The sequence below is a fragment of the Peromyscus maniculatus genome, chromosome 1 (assembly GCF_049852395.1).
Source record: "Peromyscus maniculatus bairdii isolate BWxNUB_F1_BW_parent chromosome 1, HU_Pman_BW_mat_3.1, whole genome shotgun sequence".
NCBI lineage: Eukaryota > Metazoa > Chordata > Mammalia > Rodentia > Cricetidae > Peromyscus > Peromyscus maniculatus.
The window spans coordinates 207034177-207051525 of record NC_134852.1 but is presented as its reverse complement, the minus strand read 5'-3'; the positions used below and the strand labels follow the sequence as shown (position 1 = coordinate 207051525).

The window sequence follows — 17349 nt, the reverse complement described above, 5'->3', positions numbered from 1 at the left end:
GCTAGGGAGCGCGGGTGGGCGGGGCCAGGGCGAAGGCCGCCGTCCAATCAGAGAGAGACGCTGGTGGCAGCTTCCCTCTCCCCGCCCTTTTCCTTTCCTCCGCGGCTGTGCGCGGTCTCCCGCCCACTGGGCGCCGCTGGCTAGCTCTGCCACAGAGAAAGCCTCCAGCCGGCTAGAGCAACAACTCCCAGTCGGAAGTTACGGTTGAAGTCCGGGCAGCCATAATTGATAATGGCAAGAGGCGTTTCCTGTCTCCCGTTTGACGTACACGCGTTTCCTTCGTTCAGCCCCCGTTACCCCGGGCAACAGCGGAGCGGTCTGGAAGGAACGAACCCGTAAGTATACCCCCCGAAGAAGTGACCTGACAGCCCACGGCAGACGAGTTCATCCGCACTGCGGAACTGCGGGTGTTGTTTCCAGGCCCTTTGCTGAGACGCCTGATCACTTACCTAGAAGAAATAATTTAGAGCTTCAAAACTCCCTCGCGCCGGAAGTTGCGCTTGGCACTTCCTAGTAGGGTCATAGCCAGAAGGTGGGAATCGTCGCCCCGGCCTGCGCCCCAGGGGTGCCTCCGCTCCCAAGGCTGAACAGTGAGGTGAGTGCCCCCGACGGCCCGCGGCGGGCCGGCCAGGCCGGAGGAGCCGCGTGCAGGGAGCCCTGGGAAGACGAGTAGGGCCCAGGGCTGCTTCCGCTGGCGGAGGGTTTTCTTTCCGGCGGGTGGGGCGGTGGCCAGCCTTCCCTCCGCCCCTCTAGGGTTCCCGGTAGGGCGAGGCCGGTCCCCCGCCTGGGCTGACCCAAAGGCCAACCCCGGAGCCTGGGCCCTAGCAACTGCTAAGCGGAGCTCCTGACCACGCCTCCACGAGTTCCTATCAAGTACAGTACTCCCTGACCTTTAGAGACTGTGCATTTCAGGAACAAAAAGGAATCAATTTCCACCCCAACAATCAAAAAGATGACTTTCTAGCCAACCAGCAAAACAAGACCTTCCCACCGCCAGTTTTCTTTTTGTCTTGCCTCCCCTTTCTGGGCTCTTTTTAAGGATATACTGTAGTAGTCGTGGGTGTCTACGATTTAAGAAACAACTTAATGCTTATGAATCTCCTTTTAAAGAACACTTAACATGCTTTATGTGTTCCCTTCAAGACACTATCTCATGCGATTCCTTCTGTTGGCTTTTTGAGTCAGGGAGTCAGTCGTTCTAATATTTATATTCAATTTATTGAATACCTAAAACTACAAGAAACAGGTAATTTTCAGGCAAATTAAGAATTGCTTATACCTAACCAATCGATAATGAGAGTGCAAATCTACCTTCTCTACCTATGTTCCAGGCAAAAATGAAACACTCTTGTCTCTTCTGGGGTTAGTCTGATGTCACCTTTTGTGAGTTTGTGTCCATGATTCTGTAATCCTTGGAGATGTGTTTCCAAATTCTCTCCAACAGGAAATGATTTCTTTGGAGCTTATATAGCACTTCTTAACATATCTTATAATAGACACTATTTAATGTATCAGCTGTTTACATATTTCTAACTTCATGACCATGCTTATGCCTGAATAAAATGGTTTGTATGAGATTCACCTGCTCTGAACGTAATGGTGCCTTGACAAACTGTTGCATAATTAGCTATGTCCTGGATGTCTAAGACACTCCTAGCAGTGTTACTCTTCTTCACTCTATCAGAAATTGAGCATAGTCCCTGATACTCAGTGTTTTCTTAGTTTTAACCTCTGAAATCTTTACAACATAATCCCCCTCCCATATGTTTTATTGTGAAAATGTTCAGACATTACAAAGCTAAAAGAGCTAGGTGTAATGCACTCAGGAAGCTGAAGCAAGAGAATCTCAAGTTCAAAGCCACTATGATACATAGTGAAATCCTCTCTCAAAAAAAGGAGGGAGGATAAGGGAGGGAAAAAGCTCAGAGGCTGTATAGACATACACCATTTACCTATGTAAAATACTTGTTAACATTCTACTATATACACATTTCTTTCCTCTTCACATTCCTACTTTATTACTATTTAAAAATAGGTTATAGGTCTGCTGTTAGGCAGACACCCCTAAGATTTCCTACATGAATTTCGTAAGAATTTTGAAATAGAGAAACTGAAAAATACAGTATCATTACAACCAAGAAAATTAGCAATTTTGTAACATAAAATATAGAGATATACAAATCACAATCCTGTCAAAAGTATTGTATTGTACATGGACATTACCACTCTTTAACTTTAGAACTGTCCCCATCTTCTTTCCTTCAAAATGGACATTTTGAAGAAATCAACCCAGAGGTACTGTTGAAAAAGGGATGGATCCCTTTCCTCACTTCATGTGACCTAAAGTTAGACCAGAGGCTTAAGTCTTTCTTGTTCATGACTACATATCAGTATTCTTACTTTCCCAGTTGTGTTCTCAAATGCAACTACATGAACCCTTGCCATGTGTTACTAGTGAAGTCCATCCAATTTAGCAGGCTAAGGGTTTGACATTTGATTTGCCTGTGTCTATAGAGAACCCTGGTACCCTGGGCTGGCAATATAGACTGTCTCCCTTTAATAGATGTTGCTACTTCGCCTGTGGTTGAAGCTGATGCAATGAAATCTACAGCAAAGTATACTGATGTCAGCGTAGTTTCTGGAGTTTCAAGTCCTAGCACCCTCCAGACTGCTGTTGAAAGATGTGTAGCTCTGTAATTCAAATCCATGAACCTTGATGTTATCACAGCAGATACCGCAGCAACTGTTGTCCACATGGCCACAGTCCAATTGAGGCAATGTTATTTTCTCCCTGAAATTCTTCTGCATGATCTAATTGGTCCTGTTGTTTCTGTGATAGCTTTCTGGTAGTAAGCATTGCCTATTAAAAGCTGCAAATCAAGATTATGCTTAACACTTAGTTCATTAGGAACATTCTCTGCCTGGTAGATAAAGAACTGTGGAATTTAGTTTATAATCACAAGAAGAAAACTCCCAAGAATGCAAAGCTCGTGTATTCCTCCTACCCTATACTTATTTTTCATCTTGAAAGTGAAAAGAAATCTCTTAGGTTAGTGTAGAATGTTTTTAGCTACCATACTGAAAGTTAAAATAACATGTTTCAATAGTTGCTTTCTTTGTATAGGAGGAAGAGTGCTCATATGTGATTTTGAAACAATTTTAACTTAGTACTTAATTCAAGAAGGCTAAATAATATAGTAGTTAAGACTAGGTTTTAGGATCAGACCTGGATTTCGGGAATATGACCATTCACTAGCCAAGTGTCTATGGGCTAAATTTGAACAGAATTCAAATATTATGTGAAGTACTTTAGCTTGCCTCATAGCTCACAGAATGTGGTCAGAGTATGATTGTTATTATTATTAACTTCTAAAGCAGTATAATTTAGGCACATATTAGGCATTAAATATTTAAAGATCAATGAGAGAGAGACAGTTCTCCAAGTTTAATGTCAAAAACAAAAGATTCCATCCAATTCATTGATTCTGGAGGGCTTCAGAAAAGAGTGTACATTTTTAATAATAAAACAAGATCTTTATGCACAAATCTGAGATTTGAGGAATGATCTTTAGAAAATGATGTAAACTATCAATTCTCTTTCCGTACATACTGTGGAAATAACTAACCAATTATCTCAGCTACTAATTAACTTTTTCACAATGCTAAAGGTTAATATTTTTAAGACTGACACCTAGAACTGAATTTTAAAACAGGTTTTTAGAGAACAGTATTTTACATGAGATGAATATGAACTTAATAGTGGTATATGCTATTGGAGTCTTCCAGTGCCTATGACATCATCTAGATTCCCCATGAACAGTTCCTGTTCTGAGACTTAGGCACATTTCAGAAACTAGACACCACACATTTTATTAACATGAGTCGGAGTTAATTAGCCAAATTGAGCATGTTGCAACACATTTATACTAGCAGATGCCAGCGAGCAAAGCAGAAGAGAATCTACTATGTCTCCAACTGTCTCATACCTGATGTTTCAGTTGGCTTCTCCACATGAATGTTATCAGTCCATACTCCACTGGCATATGGGCAATTGCTTGAGTAAAACTGGGTGTTACTACTGTATGTTTGCTGGGAAACATAGTCTTTCAGGGCTCACTCTCTCACCTTTTCCTTATTAGCTTACATTGGGCGATCTATATGGAACTGGAGGTGTAGCTCAGGGGTGAATGTGTGGCTAGTATACAAAAGGCCCTAAATTTAATCCCCAGTACTGCCCCATTCCCTATTCCAAAATCTATGCTTTGAAATTTCATTCTTCATATAACTCCAACTTTTGACTATAACAAGATAATTTTTGTCATTGTTCCTACAATTCTATGCCATGCCCCCTTGAAACTGCACCAGCCAAACTGAATTTACTTTGAAAGAGCTAACTTAATGAATTCACAAAAGAATTTTGCTTTAAGAGCCCTAACAATGAATATCCTTTATATAACAGGATTGCTTCTGGTGCTTCCATCTCTAGGATTTGAATCTTAGTGCCTAGTAGTCCAGGCTCAATGGTTTTCACCCATAGTACCAGCTACGCTGGAGGATGAAGCAGGGAGATTACTTGAGCCCAGGAATCCCAAAGCAACCTAAGCAACTGCATCCAGAGCCTGTCTCAAGACAGGGAGGGGAAGTTGGAGAGATGGCACAAACATTAAAGACTAGGTTTACAACTAAAAACCAAACAAACAAAAGTCAATCACTGCACAGCTGGTACAGTTAGACAGTTTGGCATATAATGTGTTGTGGCTCTGTATTTTACTGCAAGTTAAATGTTAGATATGCTTAACTGCTGAGCTGATAAGGGAAGGGAAGCAATGGAAACAGTAGAGAATCTGAGAGTACGTGTTTAGCAAATACTGCCAAATACAGCTAAAATTTGAATTTTATGTCAAATCTGCAGGTTTTCAAAATTGGTTCAGATACTTTTTAAACATCCAGCAGACTAGAATAAAAAAAAATTAAACTAGTTTGGGACTATACTACTCTATGATGTCTATATTTCTTACATAAAAACATTAGGACTTGGTTTAGAGTCTCAAAATGCTTTAAAGCACTATTACTTCTCTTGGTAAGGCTCAAGTCACTTGTCATCTCTGCCAAAGATTCAAGATAGAATTTTAACATATAACAGATTTCTGTTCCCTTGGTTACAGTCTATATAGGTTTCTACTCTTCGCTGCTCACTTAAACCTTCAACATGATTTCAGCCTTGAGTTATATATATTATGAAGTACATTTGTTTTATCATACATACAAAAAAATTAAGAATACAATTTGGCAATGTATGTTGCTTTAAATAAGTTTTAAAAATGTTTAAAGAAAAACACTTTTAAATAAATCATGCCATATTATTTGTAGGTAATACAATGCCTATAAAGATTTAAAAGATCCCTTAATGGCAGTGTAGAGCAAGTCCATCATGACATGAAAATTTGACCTAGGATAATAAACCATACTGAATTTCTAGGCATTTTTATATCTGCTCTTTACTTGGAGCTTTGAATTTTGGATAGATATTGAAATATGAAATGTTTTGTATAAGGAAACCAAGCTGCATAATGGCTAAGAAATGTATTCAGTGTCACACAGTTATGTATCAGTGTAACTTCAGTATCTCCTAAGTATGTACACGAAACAGAGCAAAAACAGCTAGCTAATTAGTATAGAGAACAACTCTGTGCCCCACTTAAAACAGAAATTAGACTACTAGAAGAAAAAAGTTGAGCTCAAGCTTGTTTTACACAAGCTGTTGTTGTCATTGCTTGTTTAAAGTACATGGAACTCCTAAACTACTCTGAAGCGTTCCATTTCAGACTTTAGAGATGGGTTTTCTATAATTAGGATAAGCTGATAAGTTTATTTAATACAGGGGGAAAGAGTGATAGTGAAGACTTAAAAAAAAAAAAAGAGTACCAGGTTAGGAGTGGTAGGCAATATTAAGGAGACTATGAGAATGACTTCTGGCACAAAACCCAGTATTCCTGTGAGCTAGAACAGTTTTAAAAATGGATCCAAATCGTGGTCTGGGTCTTACTTTTTATGTTTCTGATCCATGTTCTTGTAACTGGAGTTATATTTTAGTAATCTGTCTCCCTTTCTATTTACCACTTTTGTGACCACAGCTTGCATTTTCCAGGTAGCTACACAAAGATATAGCCCTGTTTAGCTATTTAACATATTGCCTCTCTGCTCAAAATGTGGCAGTTCTGATGGCACATTCTTTTAAAACATAATATTTAGGGCTGAGGCTCATGGTAGAGCACTTACTTATCATACACAACACCCTGAGTTGATTACCAGCACTGGAAAAAAAAAAAGGTCATAGTCAAAAAAAAGTTTGCCTTCCTAATGCTGTTTTCAGGCTGGTATCAGACATGACAACTAGAATACTTGATCTACAAATTAAGAAAGATCATTCAAGTGCTACATGTATTGTCTGTGACAGTTGCTAAAGAGAGAAAAAAAAGCATACTGCTTTAGTTTGTATGCCAGTTACTTTTTAAACATGTACACATTCCTAAGACTTACTGACTCGTTTTTACCTTTCTAACAGTAATTAGTGGCTTAGAAACTGCCCATTCCACGTTAACAGCTTAGATGCAAGATTGTAAAGCATCAGTAGCGAACTTCTGCCCTCCAGGGTCCTCCCATTGTGCTGTAAGCCTGTAATTAAGACCTCCTACCCCCTTCAAGAAATGACATTCAACATTTAAAATTAATATTAATATATATATATATATATATATTTGAATGAATACTGCGAATGTAATCTATGAATACCACAAATGTGATTAATATCATGAGTGTAATTTAAAAAATAAATTAAAAAAAAAGACAAAAAAAAAAAAAAGAAAAGAAACTGCCCATTCCAATAGATTGTGAAGAATGTATTACTTTAGCCTTCACTGGTTTCTACTCACTGAGGTCTCTTCTCTCGTCTAACATCTTAAATGTTTGTGTTCTTTTGATGGGCCTCCAAGCTATTTACCCAGATGTAGCATAGAGAAAACAGAGAAGAGGACCAGGTTAATGGATTATGGCAGATGAGAGTCCAAGTCCTTTTTCTTCATTTAACAACTCTATAATCTTAAACATGATTACTTCTTTCTAGTCTTTTACGGTTCACTTTTATATATATTGGAAGATGAATGGGAGGTGGGTAATTCAAGTTTTCTTATTTTTTGGCTGCACCCAACGTAATTCAATTCTAACATTACCTTTTTGAGGTTAAAAAAATACACACACACACACACTGCTCAAATGTCTTAGTTAATATGTGTGACTTTCCACTAAACTCTGATACTATGAAGCTAAGGTACACATAGATATATTAATTCTTTGGTTTGTTTTGGTTTGGTTTTTTTCGAGACAGGGTTTCTCTGTGTACCCCTAGCTGTCCTGGAACTCACTCTGTATACCAGGCTGGCCTCAAACTCAGAGATTCCCCCCTCCCTCTACCTCCCAAGTAAGTGCTGGCATTAAAGCCATGTGCCACCACAACCCAGCTAGATGCATTTAAACTAATCTGTGTTTAAGATCATTACTAAGAGAGTATGGCTGTATAGAGGATGGGCATCTATAGCCACACCACTGTGAACAGGACTGACCTCAGAAGCTAAGCAGGTTTTGACCTAGGTGATAGTGGGTGGGAGGATGGGTAAATAATTCTGAAATGTTCCTCCTTACTGGTACATTTTTCTTCATTAAATATTAGTAATAAGCCCCCATAACTCTTTTTTAGACTTCATTTTTTTTCTGAGAATCTAGTTTTAGGACATCATTATAGTGGTACAGTACAGTAAGAATTACTATTCATTGAGCTCTTATGTGCTAGGAATTGATGTGAGGCTTTATATGAATTCTGTATTTTCGATGCATTAGTATGACATGTATGCACCTACACGCACACAAAATAAGCAAAATCCTAGAATGCTTTAAAAGAAAAGGATGCTTCTCTTAACTGCTATGTATACTTGTCTTTTTTTTTAATTTTTATTTTTTATTTTATTTTATTTTACAATACCATTCAGTTCTACATATCAGCCACGGGTTCCCCTATTCTCCCCCCAGCCCACCCCCTATTCCCACCTCCTCCAGGGCAAAGCCTCCCCTGAGGACTGCGATCAACCTGTTAGACTTAATCCAGGCAGGTCCAGTCCCTTCCTCCCAGACTGAGCCAAGTATGCCTGCATAAGCTCCAGGTTTCAAACAGCCAACTCATGCAATGAGCACAGGACTTGGTCCCACTGCCTAGTTGCCTCCCAAACTGATCAAGCCATCAACTGTCTCACCTATTCAGAGGGCCTGATCCAGCTAGGGGCCCCTCAGCCTTTGGTTCATAGTTCATGTATACTTGTCTTTTTACTGCTAATCCCACCACCCACCATTTTCCACATCCTTGAGTGATTGAATGTACCTCTAGCGTTGACACTGATGTGCAGCTGACTCTCTGTTCCTCGATCATTCCTATCTTCCAATTGGACTTACACACTTACTGAACCTAAACCTAAATTGTGATGTCTTAAGTCAGTGTTCTATTGCTGTGAAGAGACACCATGACCAAAGCAACTCTTATAAAAGAAAGCATTTAATTGAGGACTTGGTTACAGTTCCAGAGGTTTAGTCCATTATTATCATGGCAGAAAGCATGGCAGCATACAAGCAGAAATGGTAACTGAGAGCTACAACCTTATCCACTGGCCATGAGACCCTGGGCTTAGCATGGGTTTTTTGAAACCTCAAAGCCCACCCTCAGTAACACATTTCCTCCAATAAAGCCACACCTCCTAAACCTTTCAAATAGTGCCACTCCCTAGTGACCATGCATTCAAATCTATTACCCAATGGGGGTCATTTTCATTCAAACCACCGTACATAGTCTTTATTCTTCCTTTCAAATTTGAATTACTACCTGCACAGTCCAACTGTTTTACCTTTTCTCAATCAACTTTGATCATTTTATCACCCAAAGAGAGTGGTGAGTAGAATGGTAGGGGAGATTTATTGAACATCCCTTACATCTTAACGTTTGTTCTCATTGCTTTATTTTGTCGATTCATCATCTTAAAACAATTGTGCCTCCCTTACTGATCCCAATGCCCCTGCTGTCTCTTCTAAGCTTGCCTGTCTACAATGTGTTTTTTAAAAAGGGATCACTTTATATACCTTGAAGTCATCCAGTTCCCTGATATCTATATATTTTCTATAGGATAGAAGGTATGGTTCTAGTATATAAGCTTTTACTGTGTGGCCACTTTAGAGATCTATATATGTCTACATTAAAGTCTAACAGATGTCATAAGAGCACACTCTTAACAAGTTCATATAAACCTTGGTCTTTGGCTTTCAAAGTCCTTTATTGATACTGTTATTGTGAAATTGCTGCTTAAAGGAAAATATGTATACCATTGCTTTTGTTGGCTTACACTATCACCATCCTCTTGGCTTCTCCTTCAATATTCCATTCCATACTTATACATCCCTTTGTCTATTGGGTGTATGGTGTATGTGTCTATGTGTGTATACACATATGGTACAGCATATATATGCAGCCAAAACCTTCAGCAATCAGTTCTTCCCTGCTACCGTGGATTCCAAGGGTCAACCTCAAGCAAGCACTTTTACTGCCTAGGTCATTACACAGCACGTTTCCTCCTAAGTCTTACAAATATATCCTCATTCACATAGCCAAACCTGAGCATGACCTTGTCATCCATTCTTCCTTTTTTTTTTTTTTCTTCTCTGATTCCGTGATCCAGCTGGTTGCCAAGACTGAAATATCCATTACTGTACATCTATTTAGGTCCTTTTGACTTCAAACTGTTTTAGTGATTGTGGTGGCCAGTATAAGACCCTGTCTTAAAGATACTGAGAGCAACAGAGAGGACACCTGACATCCACCCTAGCCACTGTATGTCTAATGTGCACGCAGCACATAAACAACTGTCAAAATGCTGGACTTGTGTCACAGAGTGTTCTTCTGACGGGCAACAGCAAACAGCTGTTATTTTTGTCAATTCCTCAAATACTCTGCAAGATGTTTCTCTTTTTATATTTAAGTAGTTCCTGTAAAAGACAGTTTTTTCCAAGAGTGTCTAAACTTTCAACTTACTAGGGAAAGAAGATAAACCATCTTGGATTGACCTTTACAAATTATTCAGGAAAAAAATGATTTCAAATTAGCTTTATTATATTGTAAATAATGGTGTTTCCTTAGTGTGTGCTCCACCTAGTGTCTTATGACACATCTAGTATGCTGTACCATAGAACATTTTTAAATGAGTCCAGGATCAAGTAAGTTTGACAAATAATTTTCATTTTCATTTCTCCTGCTGCAGATTCATTACATACATTAGTATATTGAAGTTTCATGAAGTATTGATGTTAAAAAGAAAAATCATTTTTCCTTCCTAGAGCTTCTCAAATTTTAGTTAACTATAAAATTCTTTCAGAAAATCTATTAATATCTCTAAGTACAGCATAATGTGATTTATTTTACAAATCAGTAGTATTTATGCCAGGGTACACATGCTTCCAGATACCTAAAGACAATCAGGGCAGAATAAAGGCAAGCAAAGCTAATAATAATGAACTTGTAGACCATTAACTTCCATGTGAAGTTTCTGATGCTTAATTCCCTTTAAAAAAAAAAATGAGCCTGTAGATAATCATGCCTAGTCTTATTTCCTTTACCCCTCCCTTCACAATCACCTAACAACAACAAAAAAGAAAAAAAAAAGGCATTTTTCCAGCCAGTGTAGAATTTTACTACAATGAAATGCTTCAAGGAATGAAATCTCTTGGGTGCCAGAGACAGTAAGTAAATAAAGCTCATTTTAAGACTAAGGGCTTGGAATTATTAGGTAAGGCTGAGCTTTCACAGGAGGGACTGGTCAGTGCTCTGCTTCAAAAACTACTCACAGAAATGTAGGCACTAAGAATGCAGCCCATTGGTAAAATGCTTGCCTAACATGCACAGTGAGGAAAACTTAATTTACTAGTATGTTGTTCTCTAAAACTAACCATTAGTGATAGATCACTATGACTTTTAAATATATAACAAGTTCAAAACTTGAACAAAAATTTTTCCCATTCCCATCTCAGTACTTATACCTGTATAATTGAAAAGTCAGACTGTAGCAATGCCTGGATAAATACAAAGTCAGACTGTAGCAATCCAAATAAATTCTCAGCCAAGCATATGTGAACTGAGAAAAGTCTCCTTAATAACAGATGTGTGGGCAATAACTTTATCAATGTGTATTTTAAAGTTATACTTTAAATATATCATTTTGTAACTAGCTAATAATCTAGTATGATCAGTAACATAACAAGTGGGAAAATGTTAGATTAAAATTGTGATAGAGCAGCCGGGCGTGGTGGCGCACGCCTTTAATCCCAGCACTCGGGAGGCAGAGCCAGGCGGATCTTTGTGAGTTCGAGGCCAGCCTGGGCTACCAAGTGAGTTCCAGGAAAGGCGCAAAGCTACACAGAGAAACCCTGTCTCGAAAAAACCAAAAAAAAAAAAAAAAAAAAAAAAAAAAAAAAATTGTGATAGAAATAAAGAGATCTAGGGATAAAATGAGTAATACAAAATCTCTAAGGAAGATCTTTTTTATTTAAAAAAAAAAGTTAGCTACCAAATTGCTGTTTACAGTGAATGTTTTAAAAAAATTGATATTAAGTATGTAGAAATCATGTCCTTTGTAACTATTTCAAATGAAAAATGTATGTCAATTTAGAAACATATAAAATGTCTCTAAGACTCTTCAGGTAAGAATTGAAGACAGCTTGCATTCTCAAAGTTAAAAAGGACACTTTGGTGATCTTCTCTTCCAGCTTGTCCAATTACATGATTGATTTTAAAAGACTTTCTTAGACCAGTCTTCCAATGCTCCAAAAACAGTGAAATGTCTCATGACAAAGGTTTTGTTTTCCTTTGAGTTCTTTTGCATTCATTTTAGACAGCCACTACTATGGTAGGTTTGCATACCTTCTCAGGATTTTGAGGTACACTGCACATCAGAACTGTGTTCTCTGAGAGAGATTACCAACTTTAAAAAGGAAAGGAAGCGTCAGACTTTTCCAATTACCCAGACCAAGGGCTTCAAACAATGATTTATTGACACTGCGTTTAGCAGTGTTAAAAATCTGAGTTCCAATATGGTAAAAGTAAGTTTACTTCGTCATTTTAATATTTGTCTTAATATGCCATCACAATCTGGATCATTTCTTATTCTGAGATAGTATTCTAGTCTGTACATAACCCATAATTTAAGTCTTGGGCAGTTGGTGGAAAAGTGGGCTCAGTATTGCTAAACATTTTGCTAGTCAATGTGATTTTAATGCAATGCTGAATGGGCATCCCTACTCCTAAGCATTCTGCTGTAGTTTTATTAGGGATGATAGCTCTGAAGGAGAATGCTTGGTTTTAGGAGATATAGCAAAGTAGCTCTATAAAAAAGGCTGAAAGAGGGTGTCCATTTCCATAAGCCTTCTTTCACTGTGGAAGTTAGCAGGCTTTGGATCTGTCCATATCCACAATTCCAAGGCATAGCACAAAAACTCACACACATCTACTCTTTGCTTAAGTGTCATCCTAATGGGACCATCATGATTTTCTTTTTACAACTAGACTGCTCTCTTCCACCATTCAATTTAAACTTGTATCTGCACTTAGCTACCTTCTGCTGTTTCTCTTCTCTTATCCCCCAGCTGTAGGCTACAAAAGGCAAATGATTTTTATTTGCACTGATGAACATTGTCTGACACATGGTAGGCATTCATTTACTGAATGGTCATGGCAGTTTTTCAATACACATTTCAATAATAGGTGTTTGTTGTATTTCTCTTTTGATCCATCCGTCTCTGGTTTTGTATACACCCCATCTGCTTTGATAATGAGCTTAGAAGTAGCCACAACTCCTTAGAAAACACTACACCCTACAAACACTTGTGTTTGGATAATGGCAGACTGCTATGAGGGGAAAAAAAAAAGTTCCTTCCTGTTCCAGACTCCCAGGGCAGTTAATTATCAAAACTGTGTATCCTGGCCAATGCTAGCCATCAGATCTCCACTTTGCTTATTTTAGCCCTTCCCTTCCTGTTTCTCTCCTGTCAAGGCCTAAGGGGCATAGAACAAGAATCAGTGCTACTAAAGCAGAAACCACCTAAGCAAATGAGGGCGCCGATGTTACTCTCACAAGTGTGTCAACCCACTCTTCACCAGCCCCACACCCTTTCCACTAACAATGGCTCAAACAGAAATGATCACCAAGTATCACTGTTTTCCTCAGGCTGTATTTTGGATGTGTAAGAGGTACAAACCAAAGGAAAACAAAGGGTAGTGATTTAATTATACAAAGTTGGAGTTGCTCTTTTTATAAATAGCTAAAACTTAACCTACCAAGATAGACAACATTTTGGTGGTATGTATGAAAGTAGTTGTTATGCTTTACATTTCTCAAAATCAGTAATGCCCATCCGTTTCAGTGGCATGTCAGATCTGTTTCTGATGTAGGCACAGTATTTTCATTATGATGTTTTTAATGGAGAGGTTAGGGGTTCAGTAGCTATATTCAGTTTAATCAAGGATATGCACTGCTATCAGCCTTAACCCAACCAGGAAGAAAAAGGATGTATTAGGTTTCAGGCCTAAGTAGCAAGGAAGCATGTATTAGGAGCTATGCATTCTAAGAGTATTGCAATAGTACACTTACCTCACACTCCATTTAGTGATGAGTAGCTTTCCTGGCCTATTCTTTGTATCATGTACTCTCCCTTGTAGAGCAAAGAGAGAACAGGAATAAAGTTTGAAGATAGGAGTTCTGCAAAGCAGATAGAAGTTCTCAGGAACCTAGACATTCTCAAGTAATTTGAATGAGAAGATAATCACTTGAAGGATACAAAGTAGAAAGCTTTCATTAGGACTAAGTAGTGGAGCAAGAATGACAAAGAACAAAAGCAGCTTCACTTGGTTATAATTAATTTGCAGTGGGTGGAAAAGCAGGCACCAAGCCAGCATCACCACCTTATAAATAATAAATCTTGGTAGTAACATTGCGAAAGACTTATAGTAAGGTTGCGTCAGTGTAGTGAAACATCACTAAATGGGTGGCACTGCCTGGAAAAGCACATTTAAGAAGGCATCATTCCACAACTTGATCCAGACACTTAGAGCAGACAGTATAGTTGAATTTGGGATGTAACATTTGTTGCAAGGGCTGCAGGTAGCATGTGCTTAGATAGCCATAACAATACTAATAGGAAGGTGTATCCTGGTCCTTTTGAATATAGTATCTCAGTAGGACTGCTAAAAGCATACTTAATGTCTGTTTCTAGCTTGTTTACCCATTGTGTTGCTTTCTTACAGATTACAGCTGTGCGGTCAGGAATTGAAAAGTAGAAATCAGCTGTTAGCAACTTAAGAAAAAAAATGTTAAGGAAATGCTGCCTGTTACCACCTCTTTGTCTGTGCCTCACCCCTTTTCAGTTGGTAGTGTGGTAGTTTCAGTGGTGTCAGTGTCTCCTCGGGAGAGGAGCTGTCAGTGAACCAAGATGGCTTCCTATATGCCTTTTCTCAACTGAATGATTTCCTCTTAAAATGAAAAAAAAAAAAAAAAAATGCCAGGCAGTGATGGCACATACAATTAATCCCAGCATTCAGGAGGCAGAGGCAGGCACATCTCTGTGAGTTCAAGGCCAGCCTAGTCTACAAAGAGAGTTCCTGGACAGCCAGGGCTATACAGAGAAACCCTGTCTCAAGAAAAAAAAAAAAAAAAATACAAAAACAAAACTGAAGTTTTACCAATTTTTTTCTTAGGATGGGAAAAGTTAGATAACATTTCAGTTACTCACTATTGAATAAATATTGACAAGCTCTTGATACACATACGATGTCTCACCTTTATTTTAGAGGAGAACCACAGAAAACTGATGAGAAAATCTTGCACGTAGGGTAGTTTCCTTTCTATAGTATTTGTGATTTCAGTTATGGTCTCTAGTAAGTATTCGTTGGGAATTTTAATGTTAGTAATTGATTTCTCATTGAAGGAGCAAAAGCACTGTATCCAGCAGTTATAGATGGCAGAAGTGAAGTCGATGTTCCATGAAGTCCTTCCAAAACAAGGTATATCTCCCAGGTATTTTGGTTATAGACTACTAGAGACTTATCAGGTGATGGGTGGTATCACACAGCAGAATAGCTAAGTATTTGCAACTACTGTGGTTACATGCCTCACTTACTGTCCACTCCCAGGTCTATTGTGTTTTTGTGAGTAGGTTGTAAAGAAATTCTCACTTTTTTCAACAAAAGGACACCGAATTAAATACTGTTTCTTATAACTATAAATCCTGTTATACCTCAGTGCAGAATATAACGTGAAAGTCTCAGTGAAGTGGAATTCAAAGGAAGATTGAAAATATGGGGAAAGTAACCTAAAATCAAACTCTAGTAAGAAAAGCTAACCATTCCAGTTAAACAACTCATAATTTGAGCATTCATGTTAAATGTTGCAGCTTGCTATATTTTTGTGTTGTGTACATATTCTTCCAATTAAACATTTGGCCCAAACAGTTCTGTTGTGTATCAGCTCTTGTTTCCTGACTCTTCAGTATTGAGAAATGTTGCTTGTGAGATTACTGCTTTGTCAGTCCAGGAGCAGAAACTTTTTCATTGGCAGTAAGATTTTAGACTTACATTCTAGTTGCAAATCAAAACCACCAGGCCTCTTTCTCAAATTAACTTCTTATTTCTTATTAATAGGGCAGTTGTCTGTGGAAGATGTAACCACAATGGTGCTGTGTAAACCCAAACTTTTACCCTTAAAATCTCTGACTCTGGAAAAACTGGAGAAAATGCAGCAAGCAGCACAGGATACAATCCGCCAACAAGAAATGGCCGAAAAAGAAGACCGGCAAATAGCCCAGTGACGAATACCACTTTAAGGGGACGGACCCCCATCTTAATAGGAACTAGAAACTATGCTATAACTATAGGCTGGAAATACATAATCAAACTGGACATCCATAATTTTAAAAAACAAATTTGGGAACTTAAACATTGGTTTGTGTTAAAAAGAAAGCTTTGTATCAAGTTAGGGGATTTTGGAAAAGTTTTTAAAATTATAAATTACCTTATTTGCTATACCTATTGTTATGAATGTAAGAAATTAAATGCATCTTTTATGGATGAATGATTTCTTCGTGTTTATTAGACACTTAAATCTGAAAATAAACTCTGTTCTTGAATACATTGTTGGGCTTACATATTACCCAAAAACCAACTTAACCAGTTATGTACCATGTTACATTTAATGGTATGTAGCCTAACCCTAATGACAGCAGCAATAACAAAACTGGTTTCTTAAACAAATTTGATTTTTTGAGAAACCTTTAGCTATTCTGGAGTCAACTAAGCTCTTAATTACATTAATTTTAAGAAATAGAGAATTGCATAACTATTGAGTAATAAATACAAAAACCTAGAAATGCTTATTATAGCCATCATAGTAATAAACCTAAGTAATATGAGCTTAGAAGAGCCCATGAAGTATAAACAGTAGAGTTTTCTTTCTAAAAGACTCTTATCAAGCCCTGTAACCAAGAAACTATTTTGAAAATTATAAATGTAATGGTTTACTGCAGTCACTAGACACCTTCAATTACCACAGACCTTGAAACCTTGCTAAGTAATTAGCCTTTATAAAAGAGGCTAGAAATAGGATCTCTCTTTAACTTATTTATTGGTAATTACAAATTGGTATTTAGATAAAGTACTTGGAGAATACTTTCTTAAACATGTTAACAGAACTTAAGTATAAGAGCTGTTTATATATTAGACAAACTTCATTAATCTCCAGATCAGTAAACAAAAGATGAAAATATACATGTATTTCCCTAGAATAACTTTAAAAGGCAGTTTTTCAACTATTACACTGCTTTAAGATTTTTATGTGTCTATGTATATGCTACCTATGTGCAGTGTCCACAGAAGCCACAAGAGAACATCCGGTACCAAGAGGGCTCAAATTACTGGAGGATGTGAGCTGCCACCCAATGTGGGTGCTAGGAATCCAACTTGGGTCCTGTGAAAGAGCAGCAGTACTCACTACTGCTTAGCAATCTCTCTAGTCCTGTTTTATTTTTTTTTTAATTAAAATCTGAAGGTTAAAAAGAAAGTTTGTCATAACTTGAATTCACTAAGCTCAAATGTACTTGTTTTGAAAGCCAGGCATGGTGGTCCATGCCTTTATTCCCAGCACTCAGGACACTGAATGGACACAGGAAGACTACCATGAGTTTGAGGACAGCCTGGACTACCTAAAGAGTTATCAGGCC

General features: G+C 38.0%; 2 protein-coding genes across 4 annotated transcripts in view; one reads left to right on the top strand and one right to left on the bottom strand.

The window, feature by feature from the left end:
- The window catches only part of Shoc2 (SHOC2 leucine rich repeat scaffold protein), an 83305-nt gene extending 82719 nt beyond the window's left edge, over positions 1-586 (bottom strand). For both annotated transcript variants that reach the window (XM_006995136.4, XM_015988667.3), the window contains exon 1: positions 450-586. The gene's annotated coding sequence lies outside the window, so the exon portion shown is untranslated. The remainder of the gene's footprint in view (positions 1-449) is intronic.
- Positions 163-16262, top strand: Bbip1 (BBSome interacting protein 1). Of its 2 annotated transcripts, none has more exons than XM_006995138.4 (3): positions 163-335; positions 15064-15139; positions 15776-16262. In XM_006995138.4, the coding sequence occupies exons 2-3, from the start codon at positions 15094-15096 to the stop codon at positions 15940-15942; spliced, it is 213 nt and encodes a 70-aa protein (XP_006995200.1). In that variant the 5' UTR covers positions 163-335; positions 15064-15093; the 3' UTR covers positions 15943-16262. The 2 variants fall into 2 exon arrangements, with proteins under 2 accessions (XP_006995200.1, XP_006995199.1); XM_006995137.4 differs by lacking the exon at positions 163-335 and adding an exon at positions 457-595.
- Positions 16263-17349: the final 1087 nt, after the last annotated feature.